Here is a 25,447-nt window from a genome sequence, read left to right as displayed (position 1 = left end):
ATACACAGAGGCATTGAACAATCATTTTTACTACCCTCCATGCGTGAGTGGAATAGGAAAAAGTGTTAATAACTGCTACAGTTGGATGTACCCTCCGCCATGTACTTCATAGTCGTTAGCAGAGTATGTACATAGATGTAGATGAATTTTTCTATGGCTATTAATATTCTTTATCGTAGTTAGTTCCTCAATTCCGATACTGTAGGCCTTCTATCACTTGAGTCTCATAAATTTACTTTCTGTTGAGTATGCAGAGCTGCACCCTGCATATTCAGATCACGACATTTACGTGTATGTTTCGCAGGCTATTTGTAAACGGCAGTGTGTACAATCAAGCTGCCAGCAGTCGCCACAGCGCCTGTGGGCGTCCGTCTCGCCACTAAGTGGCGTGAAAGTTGCAGCACACAGCGCTGCAGTCGTGGATACTAATTTACGTCCTCACCATCACATGCTAACATGCTCAAGTGATACTACGCATATATCCTTCTGCAGGCGTGTACTTAAGCCGGCGCTCAGCCCAAGGAGAGGCAGTTACGTTCCGAACTCCGAGCAACAAACAGCTGCGCCAAATCTCTGCTCCAGACACTGCCTGCTGCTGTCACTTTACTGCCCACCAGGATGCCATCTCACCCTCATCCTGAGCCTCGTCCAATCTCCGCTTCCACCAGCCGCTCCTAGGGCATCGCTCCATGTGTTTGTTATGACATGCTCATCGTATTGTGAAAGTGTGACATTTCCAGTAGACTGCATAGGAGCTCTTAACATCATAAAAGCGTGTCGTCACAGCACCTACAGCTCATTGGGAGACTGCCTATGAGTAACAGGCTCATGGGACTGAGTTGTTTTTAATCTTCCCTCGTCTTCAAAACACTGCTATCTCAAGTTTCGCAGACATTATTCTCAGAGGTTGTATTAAGCTTAGTTCTTGTAATAAACAGTTGTTATTGCAACGTGTGTGTCTCACTTCATCGTGTCTCGCTCCTCTAGGAGAGGATGGAACATCTCAGCGTTCGGTCCTAGACTTCAGCGTACTGAAGTGACGTAGCGTTATGTCAAGTGTGAATACACCCTGATGGAACGGTGACATGACGTGACAGTCCGTTGACGTCTAGTGTGGATCGACCTAAATCCAAGAGCTGGTGTCTATAAGGAATTAAACACTAATTTCAACTAGAACAATTGATGCCGACACTAACCCTTTATCATTTTTGTATCAGTTACTATAACATGTTTTTATATGCAAGGTAACTGGCGTTAAACAACAAGTGCCAGTTTCAAGTGCACGTGAGACCTTGTGAAAGTTTCATCTTTGGGTTGCATGTCTGGACAATTTTATCTATGGATGCATCTGTTTAGATGTTTGTTAACAATTGTATGTTTATCTGTGCTTGTGTAGGTTGAATGTGTGTGGTGGTACAGTGTTGTTAGATTTAAGCATCTGATGTAAGGTCATTGAACTAATGGCTGTATTTTTGGAGCGTCAAGCTTTCTCCAATGCATGGCACAAATTTTATGCGAAAAAATGCCGTGTGATTTTGAAAAAGAAACTTTGTACAACGGCGACCCCTCTGTCTGTGTAAGAAATGATATTTTCCCAGCATGAATAATTTGCTTATTATTGATATAACAACGTGAAAAGTTTAATGAGACCGTTGTAGCTGTGGCATCGTAATGACATGATTCTGAAATTTTGGTGCTATAGTTAATAATCCTAATCCACAGCTAGTAATAAAACTATTGTGCATGCTTAGAGCCGTTATGCAAACAACATTTGTGACATAAAAGTGCAAGACTTTCAGTTGTATGTAAAATATCACAGGTCTCAATGAAAATCTGTTTTTAGTTTTTATCGCTTTTTGACCATTAATTCGTAAGATAGTTTGTCCAGAGGTGTAACTAATGTAATTGATAACATCGGTTCTCAAACTCCGTGATATGCTAATAGTCTCGTAATGTAGTCTCCCTATGAATAAATAATCGGTATGAGTTTTGTTTTCTTTTTTTAGTCTCTTGTAAAATTATTTTAATGCCGTTCAATTTTCTGCTTATGTGGGTTCAAGCTAAATTCGCCGATGTGTTTGTTTGGGTTTTGGATACTTTTGATGTAGTAAAGTAAGGAGGTCATATGGTTAGGACAGATGATGCAAGTGTGTTGCCAGCACATTTTCACTGTTGACAGGCCGTTGGCGTCAAGAGGAACACTCGATACCAGTGACAAGTGATGTAATGTTAATAGGTGTCACAACATCAGATATTGGTGCGTATGGTCACAGCTTTTTTGTAGCTAAAGAAGTCTGCAAATGTGAAAGCAAAACAAAAGAAAGACTCCTGGTTCGGCTGACATAATGTAGCCCTAGGTCTAGTTTGGGATGGTAGGTGACAGTCTGGTTGTGAGTTACATAATCGTACGGTGACAGAGTCATCTGTAGCTTAGTGAGTTTGAAAAAATCGACACTGATGTTATGTTTCAGTTACCAGGTTGTTCACACCTGTTATGTCACAGATCATATTAAATATTTCACTTAATCCATTGGTTGCTACTTCTGGCTGCCTTAACAAAAGAACTTGTAGCAATATATAACATTTCACTTTTACAGAATATAAGAAATTTCTTCATTACTTTTTAGAAAGATGAAACTTCAAACTGGCAGAAACTGGACTAGCCTATTTACTATTTGCTAGGATATCACAATGATAAGCATTGCAGTGCAACTGCACAGGCATAGCAGCACAGCTTTACAGGGTAGGTAAGAGTAGTGCCATCTACATTGTGTATACAGAGTGGAGAAAATTTGTGTCACGAAATTTTAACCCTGGATAGCTGATGCTAGCAGGAACGAAAATTACTAATTTTGTGTATGTCGACATTGCAACATTTTAAACTACAGAAATTTGCCGCCACACACACTGATTGGCCATGGGATTGCTCTGTGACCTATTCGACATATGTGCATATCAAATTGGGGTAGTGAAGGGGCGAGAGACGTTCGTATGTGTGAACCATCCGCCATAGCGGTGCCCGTCAACTGACGAACGACAACAGGTCAATCCCATGGCCAGTTGAAGTGCGTGGCACCAAGTTTCCATAGTTTAAAAATGGTGTGTTGTCAATGTACACAACATTAGTAAGTTTGGTTCCTACTGGCATCAGCTATCCAGGGTTAAAATTTTGTGACACAGTTTTTCCTCACCCTGTATAAGAACAATTATGCAATGGGTTTCTCATTCAGGAATCTCATTTGAATGTTGTTTTGTTTGTGAGAAGATCTTATTACAACATCAGTAAGAAAGAAAAACTTCTATCAGCATACGTTGGACTTCTGCAGCAGCAGGCTTGAGATCTGTCAAGGGTGCGGTTTGTTGTTCCATGATACTGAAGGTCGCATTGAGCAGGTTCTTGCAACCACCATAAGAATATAGAATTCATGGGTTCAGAAGGGTTATGTTCAACACCACACAAGATATTAATGGCTCCGAGCAACTAGTGCCCGAAAAGAGAGGTGCGTTGCTGCTCAGCTGTGAAAGAGAGTACAGCTATGTCACGTACTTTGATTCAGGAAATGGACATATTTGTAGCTAGGCAAGTATTCTTAGAAACAATGTGACAGCATCTGGGCCACTACGGTCTGTCAGCACAGTGACCATTGTATCAGGTTCCCTTCACCTAGCAGCAGAGAGATACCTACCAACAGTAGTGCGCCCAGTGACAACATTGGGACACAGGAGTGGCACCGCATCATCATCTTAAATGAGTCCCAGTTCCATGTACTGCATAATAATATCTGTATCTATGCATGAAGGCTCAGTGGAGATTGGACGTTCCTAGATTGCATTCATCATCAACGTGTGGCCCCAGCACATAGTGTCTTTGTACTGCATAATAATATCTGTATCTGTGCATGAAGGCTCATCGGAGATTGTACGTTCCTAGATTGCATTCGTCATAAACGAGTGGCCCCAGCACGTAGTGTCTTTGGGCTCACAACACAATCACTTGTGGTTCACATAGCTGGTAATTTGGACAGTGACTGCTACATTTCTGACTTGATAAGTCTGGTGGATGTGACCTAGGTTGGAGGTCTGTGACATTACGTTCAACAACATAACTGCACTTTCACCTGTTGGCTGTGCTTTCCTGAACAAACTTCATAAAGGGGGTGTTTAAATGTAGCCTTAGCCAACCCTTTTTCCAGATCTCTAACCCACTGAAAACATTTCATCATAGGTTGCCTGCCACCACTTTCCAGCCACTAAGAGTGATGAACTCAGGTGGCATGAAATGATGTAACGGTAGCTGGCGCCCCATCTCAATTTGTCAGGTGTTGCAGCATTTTGTGTTTCGTATTGCACCCTGTATACCCACAAATCATCTAAAATTTTAATTGTATTTTTCCCACTATACTGTAATAATAAAATAAGTACAATTTTCGAACAATGGAAAATCCACTACAGAATGTAACAACACCAGAGAAGGAAAGTTGCTACTCACCATATAGCGGAGATACTGTGTGTGGTTTCAGTTATCTGAGGCTGCAGACATTTGTGCAAGTTGCGTTTGCATGAGTGTGTGTGTGTGCGTGTGTGTTTACTGCTGACAAAGGCCTTAATGGCCGCAAGCTATAATTGTGTGAATCTATTTGTTGTGTTTATCGCGACTCAGCATCTCCGCTATATGATAAGTAAAATTTTGTTATTTGCTATAAAGATCATTCCTGGTGTTGCAAATTTTAAATGTTAGTGGCTAGCAGTTTACTTATTCCACTACTCAGTGGTTTGTGTGTGATGTTTCAGTGGAATGTGAGAAATAAAGGAGCAGCTGCAGCACCCTTGGTAGGAGAAGCAGCTAATTTTTTAACCAATTATTGTTCTTATTAATATCAGTCAGTATATAAAGTAGAAAGCAAACTGTAGCTAAAACTCTGCATTTGATAGGTGAACTGAGCTGTTAAAAATATGAATAAAATGACATGAGATAGATGGAATAATTACTGCAGGAAAATCCACTAGGAACTTCGGATGATTATCAAAGAAATGCAGGATCTTTGCAAAATGGTAACATTATTTGTCCACTGTGTTATCATTTGATGCGCCAGTGAAGAAAGTCTGTCTTCAGCATGTTCTGCTGTTTGTCCAAGTAGCCTCATTGAGAAAACAAGATGAGAAGCAAATTGTGGGCTGTCTGACTTTTAGTGAGGACCATTGAATTGCTGTTAGCTGAAAAGTGCATAGAGATCTCCTGTATGTTAAATACATAGATAAAAATAGCAACTTGTACGATAGATGGCAAGATATAAAGCCTAATGCTCTAAAAAATCGTGTCCCCACTGGTTGAGTACAACAATCATTTAAGGGGGTTCTTACAAGGAACCATAAAACTAATATGTACCAGGCAATGTCAGAGCCAAATCAGTTCCTTTTGAAATGCAGATTGCCTAAAATGAACATTTACAGGCAAATGCTAACCTCAACCTCTAATCACTGCGAACAATGTGTTAACGTGATGCTGAGACAATAACAGCAGAGGTTGATGACAACTGGAATTGGAAAATATGTGCTGTGAATATTTTGTCACTCTGTATTTCAGTTTCGTGTTAGATTTATGTATATCATATCCCTGCCAAGATGGCCACTGAGCCACTCACAGAGTGATGTGACTCCGCATTTGGATGCAGTTTTCTTAGATAAAAATTTGATTATGGACAGTGGTACTTACTTCATGTGTACCAGAAGTGTTCTCTTGCATAGTGCATTCTTGTTTACTCATTAGGTACAGCATATAAAACAGAGAGAGTGATTAAAGTACTCATAGTGTTTTTGCGCGGTGGCACTGTTTCACTGTTTGTACTGAGAGATCATCGCCCTTCCACTGGCTGAGCGCATGTTGGTTTCGCAATTCAGCAGTGTCGGTTCTTGTGTGTCAGCACACAATGCCACGCTATGTGCTATGGCCCCTCACCAGCCGCACTGGAATCGGATGTGTCAGCAGCCATCAGCTGCTCCACACCCTACAATTTACTGCAGCAGCGGCCACCATCTGTGTTCCCTGCTGTTGATAAACAACTGCCTGCCTATGCTCGACCCCAGATTCCAGCAGATGAAGCAACACCACCACCACACCAGAGGCCAGCAGGAGAAGGAGGGCAGCATGGGGTAAGACGCTAGCTCAAGCCATCAACATCATACCCAGAATGGAACACATGATGGAAGAACTAGTGCTCATGTCCCCCAATCGAAAGGTCACAGCCATAAGCAAAATACTGAGTGAAATAGGAGTGGTCTAAAAGCTAAGCATGCTTCATCTGTTTTGCTAACCATCATTAAAGGCAGAGTGTTTCCTTCGGCTTTCCAAATAAATACCCTTGAAACAATACTGGCCTGCCAAAAAGATGAAAACAGGCAGTTAAGATTTGAACTACAGAGAGCATCTAATCCATTTAAAGACATACAAATATAGACTCAGCAAGAGAAGGCGGAAAAATTAGAGGCTGAAAATAGGGAATTCAGTGTAGTGGACCAAGACTTGCAAAAACAAATTAGAGAATTAACTAATAAAGTCACAGAACAAGCCCAGACACAAGCACATAAACTTCTGCCTTAACAGTTGTGCCCAGAATGAAAGAGCTGCGAAGAATAAAACAGGGTAAAGGGTCATTCCATGACAAGTGGTCTAGAGGCTCCCACATGACCCTAATGGATTTTGATGAAAGTTTGTATGAACATTCACACATGTCCTCAATAAACACTGGTAAAGTTTCAGTTTCAGAAATTCAATACTTTCGGAGACACAGTCACTTGTTGAAGACCATAGCACAGCTTTCTATAGTGCGTCCTCGAATTTTCAGATGATATATCTCTGTAAGTATTTGCATGAAAGAAACAAAACTTGGCCATCTTATACAACTTTTAGAGCTCTTTAAAGTAAAATATTAAGAAAAGGATTTCTGAGTAATTTTCATATAGATAATTTGAAGCAAAGTTGGGCGAAAAAATAGCTGTTTAAAAAAAATGCGAGCTTTAGTTTTTTATATCTCCAAAAGCAATTGTGGGATGACATGAAACTTTGCACACCATAACTCACCAACACAAGGTCTTAGAAAATAAAATTTCATCCTCCTATTGCTTTTCATTATTTCACAAATCTAGGGCGAAGTTGACGATTTTTCAAAAAGTGCTGAAAATGGGTATTTTTAGTCAAATTTTTCAAAAAAGTGTTTTCTCCAAACTCTTCTAAACTATGGTTATTAGAAAGAGCATATTCTAAACTATCTAGAAAAGTGGATTTGGTTTTGCAATGCAAGCATATAAGGCCCTAAAAAGTAGCATCATCGAAGAGGCGCACTGAAAGTTTGAACACATTTTTCTGGCACTCAAATTATACCTGAAATCTTTTATTTTGCCTTATACATGTTTATTAATGTCTGGGATAAGTGAAATAAGAAGTCCTGATGAATAGGACCTAGCTTAAGTCCGAATAGCAAAAGAATAAAAATAGAAACAATGTTATTTCTTAATTGTCACCCCCCCCCCCCCCCCACTCTCTCTCTCTCTCTCTCTCTCTCTCTCTCTCTCTCTCTCTCTCTCTCTCTCTCTCTCTCTCTCTGTCTCTCTCTCTCTCACACACACACAATTATTATTAAGAATGAATGTAAATCGTAAAAATCTAATTATTAGTTGCCTGTTTAATGAACAACACCAGCTTACTGATGGAAAAGAAGTGTATAAATGAGTTGCTATGGTCCATGGTGGCTTAACCACTGCTAGTTTCATTTCACCTGAGAAAACCAGCATTCCCATTGCCATAGGGGCCACACCCGATAGCTTAGCAACAACAGTCACGGGTGGGTTTCTTTACCACAGGATCCCAAGCCTAATAGTAAAATTATTTAAGTGCCCTGTGTAAAATTAGAAGGCACTCTTGGGCTCCTTAGATTGTTTCCTCTAACCTATTTCAATTTTTGATATGCTACATTAATTTTCTGATGAATATCAAGAGGAATGGTGTATTGCTGGCCAGACGAATTTACTGATGGAGCTGGAGTAACTGCAATAATGTGGTGTTCCGGAACCCAGCACTTGTCACTTCTTGGTGGCCAATAAAATGAATTTGCTGGACCATGTAGGTGTATAAAGTTTATTAATGCATCCCTCTCTGTGGAGGTATCACTGATATTCCCAATCCACCACAGGTTTTCATAGATGCATGCAACATATTGTCCTGGTTGGAGAGCAGACATTAATATGCCTCCTTCATTAATGTGACCCATTTTAGCTAGAAAAGATGAACAATCATTTGAAACTCTGCTGACCTGAATTGTTGTTTCATCAATAGGTAAAAAGTGATGATTTTCTCAAGTGCCTGCTACAGTTTGTCCAAGTTTAAACCTCTCTTCTTGTGACACAATATTTTTTTCAATTTCATCTTTACTGATGAAAACAAATTTAATTCCATTAATGTTTTCAGAGCAGAAGTGAAACAGATCTAGGGGAGTAAGAATTTGTCCATTAAGTGGCCGTTGCAAGCTTGCTCTTGCTGCTAACCGCTTTGTTGTACCCCCAATCTCATCGCAAGGTGATTTCCCGTGACTAGTAGCAAAAAAAATTCCATTCGTCTGTCATTCCAAAATCACTCTTATGATAGCACAAATTTAGGAAATTGTTGAAATTTTTATATTGGGCGCTGGAGCCATCACTGAAATAATGAATGTGGGATATCTGTGCAAACCGTGCTTTTATATATTTGATGAGCTCCTTGATAAAAACGCGAACTGTAATAGTGTCATGCCGCAAACAATCACTGATAATGCAAAAACTTAAAGATTCTACTTTCTCATTTTGACGAAAGTAGGTAACAAATGGATGAATTGTTGCTTGACTATTGTCCCAGTGGAAGCCTTGCACAGCATCCTGAATGATAAAAGAATAATTTTCTGCAAAATCCATTAGGACAACAAGCTCTTCGTCTTTCAGATGACATTTAAGGCATTTAAGATGCAAGCTTTGATGCTTGGCAATATAATGATGGTATGACAGACTCAATATTTTATTTTTTACATCTTCAGTAAATTCATCCACTACCATTTACTTCGTGTCCAGTGTGGCCCGATCGGTATGTATCCATTGCTTAAACACAATAACTTCCTGTGGCTCATGATCAGCTGCCAATTTCAGATGCTATAGCTTCGGGCCCAGGACACCTTTCACAGTGATGTAGCATGCACTGTTTAGAGTTCAAACTGCAAACTGCCTTGCTGAGAATCTCCTCATAATTTTCACGTATACCAGCTCCGCTAAGCATAAGCTTAACATTTTGGTGAATTGCACAGACGCAAACTGCATGCATTCCATCTGATCCTACTGTTACACACCATTTGGGTCTAAGTTCACAAAACTTTCTGGACCATTTATATTCTTATAGATAACATACATTTCCCGTAAATTGCAAAGTAACAATCTTTTCTGCATGTTATCTCTTTCTATCTAAAAGTCTAACTGAAATACTATCTTTCTTTCCAGTGCACACCCTACTATACTAATCATCTTCAAAAAAATTTCGCACTCGACTAGCAACTTCTGCTGGTAATTTCCTGCTTTGCCTATTTTCGGGAAGTGCCAGAATGCCCTTCTCTGCCTTAAGCTTCCGAGCATTCTTCACCATTCTTTCGGACATGCCGAACTGAGCTGCTGTTTGTCTGTCTGCCCAACTTACAGGTGCCAAGGTTAAAATTTGCATCTGTTCTTTATGAATTGCATTCTGCATCTTGGCTTTCAGTTCAGTCAGCAAATGTGCATAGTCGGCACAGTTTCCACATGCCTTAGTTTCACTAGCATCTTCAATTTGTCAGTTTACTCCCATTGCATTTACAATTCTGTTTTTAATCACATTTTGAGCCTTTTGAATTTTCTTCTTCACATATTGGGGCTTATCTCTGTAGCTTACTGTTCTCTTCAGGGGTGAAATACCGATAGACAATAAGCTATATTTAATTCTTCTTTTGGTGTCAAGTCCTCATCAGAATGTGATGATGAGGCTGGTAAAGCTTCGTCCAAGTGTTTATTTAAGGTAGTCCTGCAAGCGTTATTAACAAGCTGCTTCTTCAACATATCAGAAGCCTTATTAGCTGTTTCAGTATCAAGAGTGCGAATTCCTGCCTTAACATTATGATTCACCTTCCCAAAAGGATTGAAGCATTTTTTTTGTAACCTCTCATATTGTGTCAATACCAGGGCTTCATGGTGTAGGCAAACTTGAGGTATTGTCCAGCTTTGCTTCAGAACATCGGATCTACAACTCTTTTTCCTCATCACTAAAATCTGCAATCCATTTGAAAGCAGCTTGTTTGGTGAAGAAAGTGACATGACACTTTGTTCCACTATCTCCTTGCCCAATTGAGCAGGAAGGTATGCTGCTCCCTTTTGCATCCATCTCTAATCAGTAACTAAATAAAGTATTTGGCCTCTAAGTGCAAATTATAATCTGCTTAAATTTCAGAAAAATTGCTACTGAATGAAATTATACACAATGTATAATACCAATGAAAAAGTCTAATAAGAGATATATGCTATAAAAGACACAATCAAAACAATTTTTTGTAAATTAGATTACAAACTTTGATGGTCTTATGAATCACTTAACAAGCCACGCTCAGTCAAGAGAACCCACTCACTATGCTGCAAACATACCACTGAAATACTGATTGTTCAAGCAAGGATCACAATAATGAAACAATCTGATTGTTAAAGTAATTGTTGCCATTATATTTTCTATAAACAGTGAATCTTGTGAATTTTCTCTGTGAAACTAGTGGTTACGTATTTAACAAGGTAGTAGGCTACATTTAAGTGTGATTAAATACAAAATTAAAACTCTTAGATGTTTAACCAACCAATTTCACATGTTTCCCTAATAACTTTAAGACAAAAATTCACAGGTTACAACACCTAGGTATTAAAATCTCTCCAATATTGATTGGAAAATTTACATCACTTGATGCATGATTCAAGCAAACTGATTCTTTTTTGGAAAAATGTTTTATACAATTGAATCCGAAAATTAGGTCTTCATTTTCCACTTGCAAATATTTACAATTTTGAGAAGTACAAAAAATATGAAGCTGCTATTCATTGAATTCTTTATGATATCTCTCCCTCTCCCTCTCTCCCTCCCTCTTTTTTTTACTCACAGAAATGAGAAGAGTTTTATGCAGATGAACACTTACGATAAAAGCAGAAGGGCTACTTCTCATAGTTTTCAAGTTTTTGTGACAGTCTCATTCCCTATTTACTAGATCTTTTTATTTCAATTATTCAAGGCACTAATAAACATTTATTGGGCATAATAAAAGATTTCAGGTATAATTTGAGTGCTAGAAAAATGTGTTCAAACTTCCAGTGCGCCTCTTCGATGATGCTGCTTTTTAGGGCCTTATATGCTTGCATTGCAAAACCAAATCGACTTTTCTAGATAGTTTAGAATATGCTCTTTCTAATGACCATAGTTTAGTAGAGTTTGGAGAAAACACGTTTTCGAAAAATCGTCAACTTCACCCTAGATTTGTAAAATAATGGAAAGTAATAGGAGAATGAAATTTTACATTCTAAGACCTTGTGTTGGTGAGTTATGGTGTGCAAAGTTTCATGTACATCCCACAATTGCTTTTGGAGATATAAAAAACTAAAGTTCGCATTTTTTTTTAAACAGCTATTTTTTCGCCCAACTTTGCTTCAAATTATCTATATGAAAATTGCTAGAAATCCTTTTCTTAATATTTTACTTTAAATAGCTCTAAAAGTTGTATAAGATGGCCAAGTTTTGTTTCTTTCATGCAAATACTTACAGAGATATCTCATCTCAAAGTTGCTGAAAATTCGAGGACGCCCTATAGAAAGCTGTGCTATGGTCTTAAACAAGTGACTATATCTCCGAAAGTATTGAATTTCTGAAACTGAAACTTTACCAGTTTTCATTGAGAACATGTGTGAATGTTCATACAAAATTTCATCAAAATCCATGATGGTCATGTGGGAACATTTCTCGATATTAGACCACTTGGCATGGAATGGCCCTAGAACAAAACAGGCCACAGTGTTACATATCAAATTGACAGAAAATCAAAACTGTATGACGGACTATTACCGAGAAGGTAAGTCCCAGGGAAGAGATTCTACATGTCAAATCAATCAGAACCACTCAGACTGCTGTCATAGTAGTAACGACAGCACAAGAGGATTTTCAAAAAACGATAGAAAAAACAAAAGACCTGCATATCATTGCCTGTGAAGGGTGACGAAAATGCAAGCCACTCATGACAGTGTATCACATGGAGGAGGAGAAGGAGGAGGGGATTAGTGTTTAACGTCCCGTCGACAACTAGGTCATTAGAGACAGAGCATGATCTCAGACTAGGGAAGGATGGGGACCATCCCAGCATTTGTCTGAAGCAATTTAGGGAAGTCACGGAAAACCTAGATTAGGATGACTGGACGCGGGTTTGAACCGCCATTGTCCCGAATGTGCGTCCAATGTGCTGACCACTGTGCCACCTCGTCCAGTAGTGTATCAACAGAATTTGAGTGGTGACACCGCGAAAGATGACTTCGACAGAGTAGTCGAAAATGTTTCTACGTAGGGCCTAAGGCAAGGAGTTTCAACCATCAGGTACTGGAGTTCAGCTCTAACTTGTACATACTCCTAACACAAAGGCAGAGAGTCTACATGGACTTTGAATCATTGTCTGTGAAAGACTAAACTGTTGTAAATCAGTGTTTTAAGTGTTGTGACATTTTACATACAGAAACCTACAGAAAGGCTGACATTGTGTGTGCTAAGTGTGGTAATCAAGGACACAACCACATTGAGTGCGTGTCCATTGTTTTGTGGCGGTGTTCGTAGCGACAAACACTTGGCTGTAGAAATGGCTTACGAAGTCACCGCCACACTTTTAATAGCGGGCCGACCGGTCCGCTGGAACAGTAAACAGAAAGATGAAACCCCAAACACTCTGATTAAATAAAAGTCGGTACTTATCTTTATTACTGAAGATACAGAAACACAGTAGTGAACTCGGCGATTTCCTCTCTCGCTGGCGCTGCTTATGCGGACGGCGTCCGAACTTTGATGCTGCCAACCTTTTGGCAGCAGGCTCGGGTGGCATTACTGGCTAGGATACAACACATTGAGACTTGTGTTTGCACCCCTGCAAATAGAGTGCGTGTCTGCAACAAAACAAAAGGGTATGCTTGTCAAACCTGTAAACAATTTCATGAGCAGCTCCATGACAGCGTAGACTATGGCAGCTAAGATCCACACACATGCAACATGCATGAATATCTAAAGTCAGTCACCCAAAACACATAAATACAAGTTACCATCAACAATACAGAGAAGCTATTGAAGAAAGATTTCCCGAAGAGAGATTTCCTGGAGAAGACAAATGAGTCGTCTTTGAGAGAACTATGACAGAAATGAACTCTCCCACCCCTAACACAGGCAATTATGTTACAGGATAGCTATATTAATGTGATAGAATATGTAGATGACGTTACAGTCAGTGGCTGAATCCAATAAAAGGTGGCAAAGTAAATCAAAAGATAAATACATCATTGGATAAACTTCCAAATAACATTAACACAGAGGACAAATGAGTTGCAAGATGAGCTTACATGTATTGAACACAAGAAAATGCACACACACATACACAATTTAACCCAACTGAAGTACATCACATCACACATATGCAGGACGCATACAAACCGGAATCAATATCACATGGAAAGCCCTACGACATGTGTAAATAAGAATGATACATTAAACCAGTCAAATTTGCCTCGGGAGACATTCTCAACCCCAGACAAAAGAAAGAAGGAATGGACAGTTACATAGTGCCTGAATCAATAGATATTGAAGCAATTAGACCACAAACCAATACAAAACCCAGACTAACTGAGTCCAGGCTTATAAAAGTAGATAAATTAGATGACAGTGAATCTGATCAATATCAGCATGTTTCTAGATACAAAAACCACCGCAAACATCAACAAAGACGCCACAACACATGCAATCAGTCCAGCACAAATCGCCGCCATTGCAAATACCACATCAGCAAGCACCACCAACGCCAGTGGAACACTTGTGAAGGCAAAAGGCATTGAAGAAGCATGTGAAGAAATGCAGCGTAGTCATGTGACATCTCAAAAAGATATTTTAATATCTCCCAATCAGCGGCCAGTGCCAAACTACAATCCATCTTGCACCACTGCAGAAACCAGCACCAGCAAGAAGCCAGCTACACCTAATTATAATAATTTAGAATTTCACTTAATTTTAAGTAGACTAAAGAAAAAAGATAATATTGCAGGCAGTGCAGTGGATGCCATTTAGATTGCACCATCCAAAGGGTGATTTTGTCTGTTTTCCAGTAACTGAGCAGAGAGACAGAATCAACCTAAGGACAGAAAATATTCCTACATCATGCAGAGCCACTGCCTGACCTTACACTCCCTGTCTGTCTGTCTGTGCATGTCAGAATCATTCGACTTGGACAAAATGAATACAGATCCTGCAAGAGCACGTGGACAAACGTATTTCGTTTACACACTGACAGGTAGTAAATGCTTTGTACATGTAAAACACCCATAACACATGGACGCAAACAGTATTACAGTTAGTGTAGAAATCCTGAAAATAGCACAAGACCTGCAGGCAGACATCATGTGCTTACAAAAGCCTTATAACAGAAATGCGCGACTAACATGTCTGCCAACACATGCTATGCTAATAACAGGAAGCAATGACTGTAAGGCTGCTAGAGTAATTTGAAATAGAGCTTATATTGTAAGTAAGGTAACACAGTTATACGGTTGACACTTGGTTACAATAAAGGTTACCATTGGGAATGTTACATGGGTGATTGCATCCATGTACTCCCTATACAGCAGTCAAATAGTCCACCTCCGTAATGTAGTGGCAGCGTTACCGCCTACCACGCAGGGGGCCCGGATTTGATTCCCGGCAGGGGACTGGGTGTTGTGTGTCCTCCATCATCATTGACTCGCAAGTCGCCGATGTGGCGTCACCTAAAAAGGACTTGCAATACGGCGGCCGAACTCCCCCAAATGAGGCCTCCCAGCCAACAGTGCCATACGATCATTTCATTTTTCAGCAGTCAAATAGCAGACCTCATCAGAGACCCAGAAATGTATGCCAAAGGCAAAAAACTGCTGATGAGTGCTGACATTTATTCAAGATCCACCCTCCAGAACTTAGACACAAGAGATGAGAGAGGGCGCATAATCACCGACTCAATACAAGAAACACGATTACATGTAACGAACACAGAGGGACCTCTACTAACATATGCAGGGTTCAGTGGTATGAGTATTAATATCAAATTTGCGCTAGCAAGTAATGCCGCAACAGCATTCGTAACAAACTGGACCGTACTTGACAGTATAAACACTAGTGACTCCAGTGTCATTACATACACAGGTAACACACACGCAGAACACAACTGCCAAAACACATGACAGACAGTTATTGATCCACAGAGCAGACTGGAACAAACAACGGAAATTATCCAACAATACAACCTGGAAAATGTCAATAGAGGCGTTGATTACAGAGCACACAGACTAACGCAGGTGATACAACATGCACAAAACACATCAATACTGATACTGTTGTTGTTGTGGTCTTCAGTCCTGAGACTGGTTTGATGCAGCTCTCCATGCTACTCTATCCTGTGTAAGCTTTTTCATCTCCCAGTACCTACTGCAACCTACATCCTTCTGAAACTGCTTAGTGTATTCATCTCTTGGCCTCCCTCTACGATTTTTACCCTCCACGCTGCCCTCCAATACTAAATTGGTGATCCCTTGATGCCTCAGAACATGTCCTACCAACCGATCCCTTCTTCTGGTCAAGTTGTGCCACAAACATCTCTCCTCCCCAATCCTATTCAATACCTCCTCATTAGTTATGTGATCTACCCATCTAATCTTCAGCATTCTTCTGTAGCACCACATTTCGAAAGCTTCTATTCTCTTCTTGTCCAAACTATTTATCGTCCATGTTTCACTTCCATACATGGCTACACTCCATACGAATACTTTCAGAAATGACTTCCTGACACTTAAATCAATACTGGATGTTAACAAATTTCTCTTCTTCAGAAACGCTTTCCTTGCCATTGCCAGCCTACATTTTATATCCTCTCTACTTCGACCATCATCAGTTATTTTGCTCCCCAAATAGCAAAACTCCTTTACTACTTTAAGTGCCTCATTTCCTAATCTAATTCCCTCAGCATCACCCGACTTAATTAGACTACATTCCATTATCCTTGTTTTGCTTTTATTGATGTTCATCTTATATCCTCCTTTCAAGACACTGTCCATTCCATTCAACTGCTCTTCCAAGTCCTTTGCTGTCTCTGACAGAATTACAATGTCATCGGCGAACCTCAAAGTTTTTATTTCTTCTCCATGAATTTTAATACCTACCCCGAATTTTTCTTTTGTGTCCTTTACTGCTTGCTCAATATACAGATTGAACAACATCGGGGAGAGGCTACAACCTTGTCTTACTCCCTTCCCAACCACTGCTTCCCTTTCATGTCCCTCGACTCTTATAACTGCCATCTGGTTTCTGTACAAATTGTAAATAGCCTTTCGCTCCCTGTATTTTACCCCTGCCACCTTTAGAATTTGAAAGAGAGTATTCCAGTCAACATTGTCAAAAGCTTTCTCTAAGTCTACAAATGCTAGAAACGTAGGTTTGCCTTTCCTTAATCTTTCTTCTAAGATAAGTCGTAAGGTCAGTATTGCCTCACGTGTTCCAGTGTTTCTACGGAATCCAAACTGATCTTTCCTGAGGTTGGCTTCTACTAGTTTTTCCATTCGTCTGTAAAGAATTCGTGTTAGTATTTTGCAGCTGTGACTTATTAAGCTGATAGTTCGGTAATTTTCACATCTGTCAACACCTGCTTTCTTTGGGATTGGAATTATTATATTCTTCTTGAAGTCTGAGGGTATTTCGCCTGTTTCATACATCTTGCTCACCAGATGGTAGAGTTTTGTCAGGACTGGCTCTCCCACGGCCGTCAGTAGTTCCAATGGAATATTGTCTACTCCCGGGCCTTGTTTCGACTCAGGTCTTTCAGTGCTCTGTCAAACTCTTCACGCAGTATCGTATCTCCCATTTCATCTTCATCTACATCCTCTTCCATTTCCATAATATTGTCCTCAAGTACATCGCCCTTGTATAGACCCTCTATATACTCCTTCCACCTTTCTGCTTTCCCTTCTTTGCTTAGAACTGGGTTTCCATCTGAGCTCTTGATATTCATACAAGTCGTTCTCTTATCTTTTCCTGTAGGCGGTATCTATCTTACCCCTAGTGAGATAGGCCTCTACATCCTTACATTTGTCCTCTAGCCATCCCTGCTTAGCCATTTTGCACTTCCTGTCGATCTCATTTTTGAGACGTTTGTATTCCTTTTTGCCTGTTTCACTTAATGCATTTTTATATTTTCTCCTTTCATCAATTAAATTCAATATTTCTTCTGTTACCCAAGGATTTCTACTAGCCCACGTCTTTTTACCTACTTGATCCTCTGCTGCCTTCACTACTTCATCCCTCAAAGCTACCCATTCTTCTTCTACTGTATTTATTTCCCCCATTCCTGTCAATTGCTCCCTTATGCTCTCCCTGAATCTCTGTACAACCTCTGGTTCTTTTAGTTTATCCAGGTCCCATCTCCTTAAATTCCCACCTTTTTGCAGTTTCTTCAGTTTTAATCTACAGGTCATAACCAACAGATTGTGGTCAGAGTCCACATCTGCCCCTGGAAATGTCTTACAATTTAAAACCTGGTTCCTAAATCTCTGTCTTACCATTATATAATCTATCTGATACCTTTTAGTATTTCCAGGGTTCTTCCATGTATACAACCTTCTTTCATGATTCTTAAACCAAGTGTTAGTTATGATTATGTTGTGCTCTGTGCAAAATTCTACCAGGCGGCTTCCTCTTTCATTTCTGTCCCCCAATCCATATTCACCTACAATGTTTCCTTCTCTCCCTTTTCCTACACTCGAATTCCAGTCACCCATGACTATTAAATTTTCGTCTCCCTTCACAATCTGAATAATTTCTTTTATTTCATCATACATTTCTTCAATTTCTTCATCATCTGCAGAGCTAGTTGGCATATAAACTTGTACTACTGTAGTAGGTGTGGGCTTCGTGTCTATCTTGGCCACAATAATGCGTTCACTATGCTGTTTGTAGTAGCTTACCCGCATTCCTATTTTCCTATTCATTATTAAACCTACTCCTGCATTACCCCTATTTGATTTTGTGTTTATAACCCTGTAGTCACCTGACCAGAAGTCTTGTTCCTCCTGCCACCGAACTTCACTAATTCCCACTATATCTAACTTCAACCTATCCATTTCCCTTTTTAAATTTTCTAACCTACCTGCCCGATTAAGGGATCTGACATTCCACGCTCCGATCCGTAGAACGCCAGTTTTCTTTCTCCTGATAACGACATCCTCTTGAGTAGTCCCCGCCCGGAGATCCGAATGGGGGACTATTTTACCTCCGGAATATTTTACCCAAGAGGACGCCATCATCATGTAATCATACAGTAAAGCTGCATGCCCTCGGGAAAAATTATGGCTGTAGTTTCCCCTTGCTTTCAGCCGTTCGCAGTACCAGCACAGCAAGGCCGTTTTGGTTATCGTTACAAGGCCAGATCAGTCAATCATCCAGACTGTTGCCCTTGCAACTACTGAAAAGGCTGCTGCCCCTCTTCAGGAACCACACGTTTGTCTGGCCTCTCAACAGATACCCCTCCGTTGTGGTTGCACCTACGGTACGGCTATCTGTATCGCTGAGGCATGCAAGCCTCCCCACCAACGGCAAGGTCCATGGTTCATGGGGGGATACTAAAGAACACAAAAAGCTCACCAAAACTCCAACGAACTCATGAGACTCAAATAGGATGCCAAATGCAAAAGAAAATTGCACTATAGAGCCGATACTAGATAATATGCATAAGACTTGAGGCATATAGACATGGACAAGATTTATACAGACAGTCCCTACATAACAAGCATAAACAGCACTGAGAACAATTTGTAACAGCACAAACAGAGCAGAATATGTGAGGTGAACCATACAAAACACTGACAGAGAAGATAAAAACCCCACTAGTTATGGGAACAACCTAATCCATCTTGTCACGTTCTACGGCCTTCCACGAACCATTCTGCACACACCTGTTGCACTGCCAAAACTCTTCGTCCCATATGAGCAACAATTTCCCAGATGGATGCAGCACTCCTCTCATGCCAATAATGCCAACTCTTTCAAACTCACTGATTCATGATGGTTTGCACATATGTCTGCGAGGCACCCTGCAAATCTGACACTGACCCATTACACTTGATTTAGGGTGAAATGAGAGCCGCGGGCACATTTAACTGGTAGGCACTGTTGTGCTGTGATATCAATGTTGATCGTGAACCCACGGCAGGCATGATTCAAATGCTAATGATTTCTGCAGAACACATTTACGTACTATGAATATGAATGTTCTATCTCTAGTTGTTCGAGGTGTTATGTTTTTTTTTTTTTTTCTGAACATGAGTGTACATATCAGTCAAATAATAGTTAAGGTCAGCAAATACTAGAGTAAAGGAGTGTAAGGTGCTGACGGTGTAACCTAGAAAGCACATAATGTTGTGCATGTATGAGTACCTGACGGAATGCATAGGATTAGCAATATGATTTCTCTGCTACAAACCAAAAACTGTTTGTGACTGGTGGTCAACGTCTCAGAGAAACCATTCCAAGATACTAGTGCCATTGGTGATAGCACTAACAAATCTTTCCTCTATCTTATCATGTTTTCACATTCTTCTTAAAACCAAAAAAGTTATTTGTATTTCAACTTCAGATTATTGTTATTTGAAAAAGTATTATTCTTTGTCAAATGTTGCTGATGAAAACAAAACAAAAAAACTTTCAAAAAAGGGACAAACGAAAACTGTAATATGTACGACCTATTTTAAAAATCGCATAACGGGTCTTTAAACTTGCAATAAATAAATAAATATGGCACATACCCAGAAAAACTTACCTGTCATCCAGATTTAGATGTCTTGTGGTTTCCGTAAATTATTTCAGGCAAATGCTGGGATGATTCGTACTGTAAGGCCATAGCTAACTGTTGTACCATCCTTGTCATTCTACACCTATGAGTCTGTAAATTCTGTATATACGAATTATTTTAGTTTTGTATTCATAAATTTTAATACTGAGACATGTACAATATCTCTGTAAAAGAGATCTAAGCATAAATAAAACTACTACTATTACTGCTACTACATATGGCCTATTTCTTGCTCTTATACATGACAGAGGCATTCGGTTGATAAGGGGTTTGCAGTTTGTTGTTATTTCTTTTGTTCTCCTGTTACTGCCATAAATGTACAATCACCAAGGAGTATGTTATCATTTTAGGTGGCCAGGTGTATGCATTTGTGTAGATGCTACGAAATGAAATGAAAATTGAGGACAGTTACACTAGTCAGTTCACTGTATTTTTTTTTCTGAAGATGCACCATTTGTGACGAATCGAGTGCAGTGACAAAGTGATTAGCATACTTGAATTGCATTTAGGAAAAAAGCAGTTTAAATCCCCTTCTAGCTAGCCAGGTTTTGGTTTTCTGGTGTTCTTCCTAAATCAGTTAACATGACTGCCAGGTTCCAAGCAACAAGCTTCAAAATGTTGACCAGGTTCTAAACAACAAACTTCAAAATGTTGTGCTGTCTTCATATCAATAGGTAGATAACAACATCAAAATAATATTTAAACATTTATGATTTGCCAAAAGAATAATGAAAATATGTTGTTGGATTTAAAAGAGATCAACTACTGAATAGTTGGCAACGTTGGAGGATGGGTATAACACAGGTGATTATAACTGCAATCTACAAAAGTCCTTTAGTTTTCATCACAATAGGAACAAGTTTCTCTTTTCTGTGCAATCTAAAGTTTCTCTTTCCTTATTCAGTGTGGTGGAGAAATAGTAAGACAATGAGGAAATTAAATTTTAGCGTGTCACTTAGAAGGTGTTGATACCCAGTAGTTCGTGCTGTATCTCAGTGGTTTAGAGTTTTGAGACAGTTTTGTAACTAAATATTAGATGAAATGGCCAAAGGCATACAGCAAAAAGGAAATAAATGGAGAAAATGACGACATTGCTCTAATAAGTGCCACTATCTTTGAGTGAGGGTATCATATTTTTCAAATTCAGATCTTTAAATTTGAACTGATTACATTACACATAATACAAAGATTGTTTAATGTGAGGCAGTGAGTCATCTTCCAATTTCTTATTGTTGTTGTTGGAGGGGGGGGGGGGGGGGGCAGAGGTGTATTGACATAATGCCTAAGCAAGAGGAGGGAAAGAAGTAATTACAAAACCTAATGGCAGAATGTGAAAAAAAGCTCTCCTCCCCAACATCATTCACCAAGTCGTCATAATCGAGAGGAAGTTAAGTGTCACTAGTGAATAATTCTCACTCTTACAGCCTGCAACACAAATCTTACTCCATCTGTTAGTTCTCTAAAATATGTACACAGGAAAATCAGTATAATAATGGATATTTTGTGGGTGTAATACAAATAATGTGCTATGTAAAGACAACTATACTCTGATAGAAAATACTTATAAAGACAGTTAACATGGGATGCTACAGCATTGCCAACTTGGCTGTCACATGATGTTCAGTTATAGACATCATCTTAAAAGTGCCGTTACATGTTTCCTAGAGCAATGATGGCAGCACCCACCACAAGGTGTAATGGACATGCAAATTGCTGCTTTGGCAGCATATCGTAAGTAACTAGTGAGAGAGCTGCAAGCAGTTGATATGTTCTGAAGCTATTAGTTTAAGCTAACATCTTGTACCTCAACCTGTGCAATTCCTTCTCTGACTTTCTTTGTTATTACCTTTGGATCCCAAAATGTAAGCTTCATATTGCAACACATATAATAATCACACCAACGGAGCTACAGAAATAATGAAAATGGTTGTAAAAGACAAAAATGACCCTTTATTGTGGTGTAGTGATAATGGTGGGGATTTATAGTATGGTGTTGGGAGTTCTGATATGAGGAAATCAGTTATTCTATGCCCAATACTTCCTCTACATGATAAGTGATTGCATTTGTTCATTACATTAGTAATATTCTGGAAGAGGTACATTTGAAAGCAACTAGAGGAAAACTAGAAGACATAATAATATACTCAAGAAAACATGAAAGATTAAACAGATAAATTTTGTAATATAGTACAATTAACACACAACTCTGTGAATCAGCTCAATTATATAATAATTGCAGGAGTTTTTAGTGCATGCATAGGTGAACGACTGGCGCCAGGCTCTGTAGGTTGCCGAGGGAACAAACATTACATGAAAACAGCAAAGCCTAGAAATTTTGTAGCATTAACACATTAAAAAATCACAATTACTTTCTTCACGGAGAAATACATAATTGCATGTGGACATCAAGATGATATAGAAGTGTAATATACTATATCGCTATCAGTAACAAGTTCTGTAACTGTGGACACGCACATGTACAGAGATAACATTGGATCAAATCATAATGTGATTACAAGCAAGATAACAGTCAATTTTCCCTGGGTAGAAGTGAGCAAAAACTTAAACATGAGCAGTATCAAGAATCTTTATGAGGAGAGGTATCCAAAGAGAGCAACAGTGTTAATACTGAATGGAACAACTAAGCAGACTTGGTCCAGAGAGCAGTTTACAGTGGTCTTGGCAATAGGAAAAAAAAAAAAAAAAAAAAAAAATTACAGGATGAAGTAACTGAAACAGCTTTAAAAGAGAAGCAGCAGGCATATAACATCAAGCTGAGAAACAGGTCAGTGCAAAATGAAGGCATGCCAGAGCAAAAAGAAACAAAGATAAAAGCTTAACCAGAAAACCATACAGAGGAAGTGGAAAGTGTATGTTGCTGCTATTAAAATTATGCACATGGAAAGCAAGAATAAGTGCAGTGCAGCAAACACGAGAAAGAAAAGACTCATATCAATGTGATGGACAATAGCGAGTGGGTAATATGCTACAAAAGCTTGTAGTATGATCACTGCGAGAAAGAAATGTTCAAAGATATAACCAAAACTGAAGATAACAGCATTACATTGAAGAGTGTGATTATGTCCTAGCCCAACTGAAAAATATGAAAGCCATTGTCACAAACATTATTGATTTAGATATCGCCAAATGTGACGATGAGCTCTTAAAAATCTAGACACCTGCATTTAACAAACATGTGCTAGAAACAGAAGGCAGTCCCCTTATTTAAGAAAGGAGAATAGTTCATTATGGTCAACTGCAGAAGTATTAGCGTATTGAATGCTGAGTGTAAAATGTATTCAGAGACCATAACAACAAGAGTTCAACAGATTGCTGAACACCTTTTCGAAAAAGAAAGAAATGTTTTTCTTATAGGCCACACGTGTGTAAATGCAGTCTTTATAAAAGATATAAACTTTTTTAATTCACATTGCATTCACTGACTAAGCAGAGGCATTTGAGAGGGTGAAATGGAGTAGACTGTGGAAAATATATGCTATCCAAAACAATTGGACAATTTGTTAAAAAGCATGTACAATTGCTCCATTTTTTTAGATAGTTCCAAAGATGAGACCTTAAGGTCTCTGATAAGCAATCATGGTTTCAGATAAGGTTGCTTCCTGTTCCCAGTATTACTCATCTTCCATTTAAATGACATAGTGAAGCAGTGGAAAGTAATACCTCCAGCAGACATTCAAATCGAACAACATAAAGCCATTAATACCCTACTGTTTGCTGATGACCAGACTGTTATCATCATGACTTCTGAAGATGACTTACTGACTGCCATCCATCTGCCACATAGCATAGCTGAAATATGCAAGTATGAACTCTCAAAAAAGAAAAGTGAAGTTGTAGCCCTTAAGGGGAAAAAATTATAAAAAATACACTTAAATAGCACATGTCTTGAATAAGTATCAAACTTAATTACCTAGGCTGCAATATTACATGTGAACCTGACCAAACGGATGAGGTTAGCTAGCGTCTCACGGCTGAGCGGCATAATCAGGAGAAAACCTGCCACACAGAGACCCAGATGAAATTCATTAAGACAATGGAAGTCCCAACTCTTTTGTACGTCAGTGAAATATGGATCTTGAAGATCGAGAACAGGAGTGAATTCAAGCCACAGAAATTTAAGTTTATGTGAGGATTGAAAAGTTAGAATTGATGGGAAATTTACAAAGAAGACACTGGAAGAGAACTGAAGACCTCAATGCCAGAAAAAATTAAAGAATACAGGTGAAAATGGCTCACCCATGTGAGTTATCAAAAGCAAACCACTGAATAACAACTGACTAGAGAAAGATGTTTTAGAAGACCAAAGAAGAAGTGGATTGGAGAGCACCTGCTGTCCTAACCTGTGCAGTAGATGGTGATAGTGATAGGCAACTGGAAATATTAACTGTGAAAAGTGTAAGGGAGTTATATGCAGGTAGACTGCCAATGATGGAGCTCTAGATAAATGAAATATGTGAATAAAATCACCCATGAGAAAGGCAAAGTGTAGAAAGCAAACCCAGCAGATTTTTCAAGAACACTTGACAGTGACTAACATTAGAAGCCAGTGGAATTTTGTGTTGGGGGAAAAAAATGTGAAAAAAATATTTGTAAGAAGCTGATGCTAATTCTTGGTTTTAAATTTTCTTTAAAGAATGAAAAACTGTGTCTTTCAAGCCACTAATATGCAGCTATATGCAAATGGGGATGAAATTAGGCAAATTTTCTGAACAAGACACAAGAGTTGCTGAAACAATACATTACATGAAGAGTATAGGTGGCTCTCATAGCAAACTTAAAAGTACTAGGAACAAGTGGACACCCAAAATGTTACATTTTTTTCTGTTGGAGAATCAAACTGTTAATGATCCACCAGAGTTGTTCAACATATGGAATAAACATTTGCTGTCAGTAGTTGGCAAAACCAAAGTTTTATTTATTGTTACAGACATCTATGCAGAATTTTGAAAGCTTTTATTCTAAGGCAGGTATGTCACTTGCAGCTATAGGAAAAACACAATGAGAAATTAAATCACAGAACAGTTATGACACATATGAGTACAATGAAATATGAAATTCCTAGTGAAGAACAGTACACTTTGTGTACAATTGGTCTTCTAACATAATGTGTCTTTCAGGTGCTGTTGGTTCCCATGTAGATTAAAATAGTTACTGGCAGAACCTCTTCGTAAAAAGAGGGAAAAAGATAATGAAGACAATTAGGGGCCAATTTTGTTTGTACAATTGTTTTTGAAAATTTTTCGGGAATC

General features: G+C 39.1%; 1 protein-coding gene across 1 annotated transcript in view; it reads left to right on the top strand.

The window, feature by feature from the left end:
* Nucleotides 1-1,335: 1,335 nt before the first annotated feature.
* The window catches only part of LOC124795447 (glutamyl-tRNA(Gln) amidotransferase subunit B, mitochondrial), a 127,812-nt gene continuing 103,700 nt past the window's right edge, over nt 1,336-25,447 (top strand). Inside the window, exon 1 of the mRNA XM_047259469.1 lies at nt 1,336-1,576. Coding sequence (XP_047115425.1) covers nt 1,461-1,576 — 116 coding nt within the window. The 5' untranslated portion in view covers nt 1,336-1,460. The remainder of the gene's footprint in view (nt 1,577-25,447) is intronic.

Source organism: Schistocerca piceifrons, chromosome 4 (assembly GCF_021461385.2).
Source record: "Schistocerca piceifrons isolate TAMUIC-IGC-003096 chromosome 4, iqSchPice1.1, whole genome shotgun sequence".
Taxonomy (NCBI): Eukaryota; Metazoa; Arthropoda; class Insecta; order Orthoptera; family Acrididae; genus Schistocerca; species Schistocerca piceifrons.
This window is presented reverse-complemented; position numbering and strand designations above follow the sequence as displayed.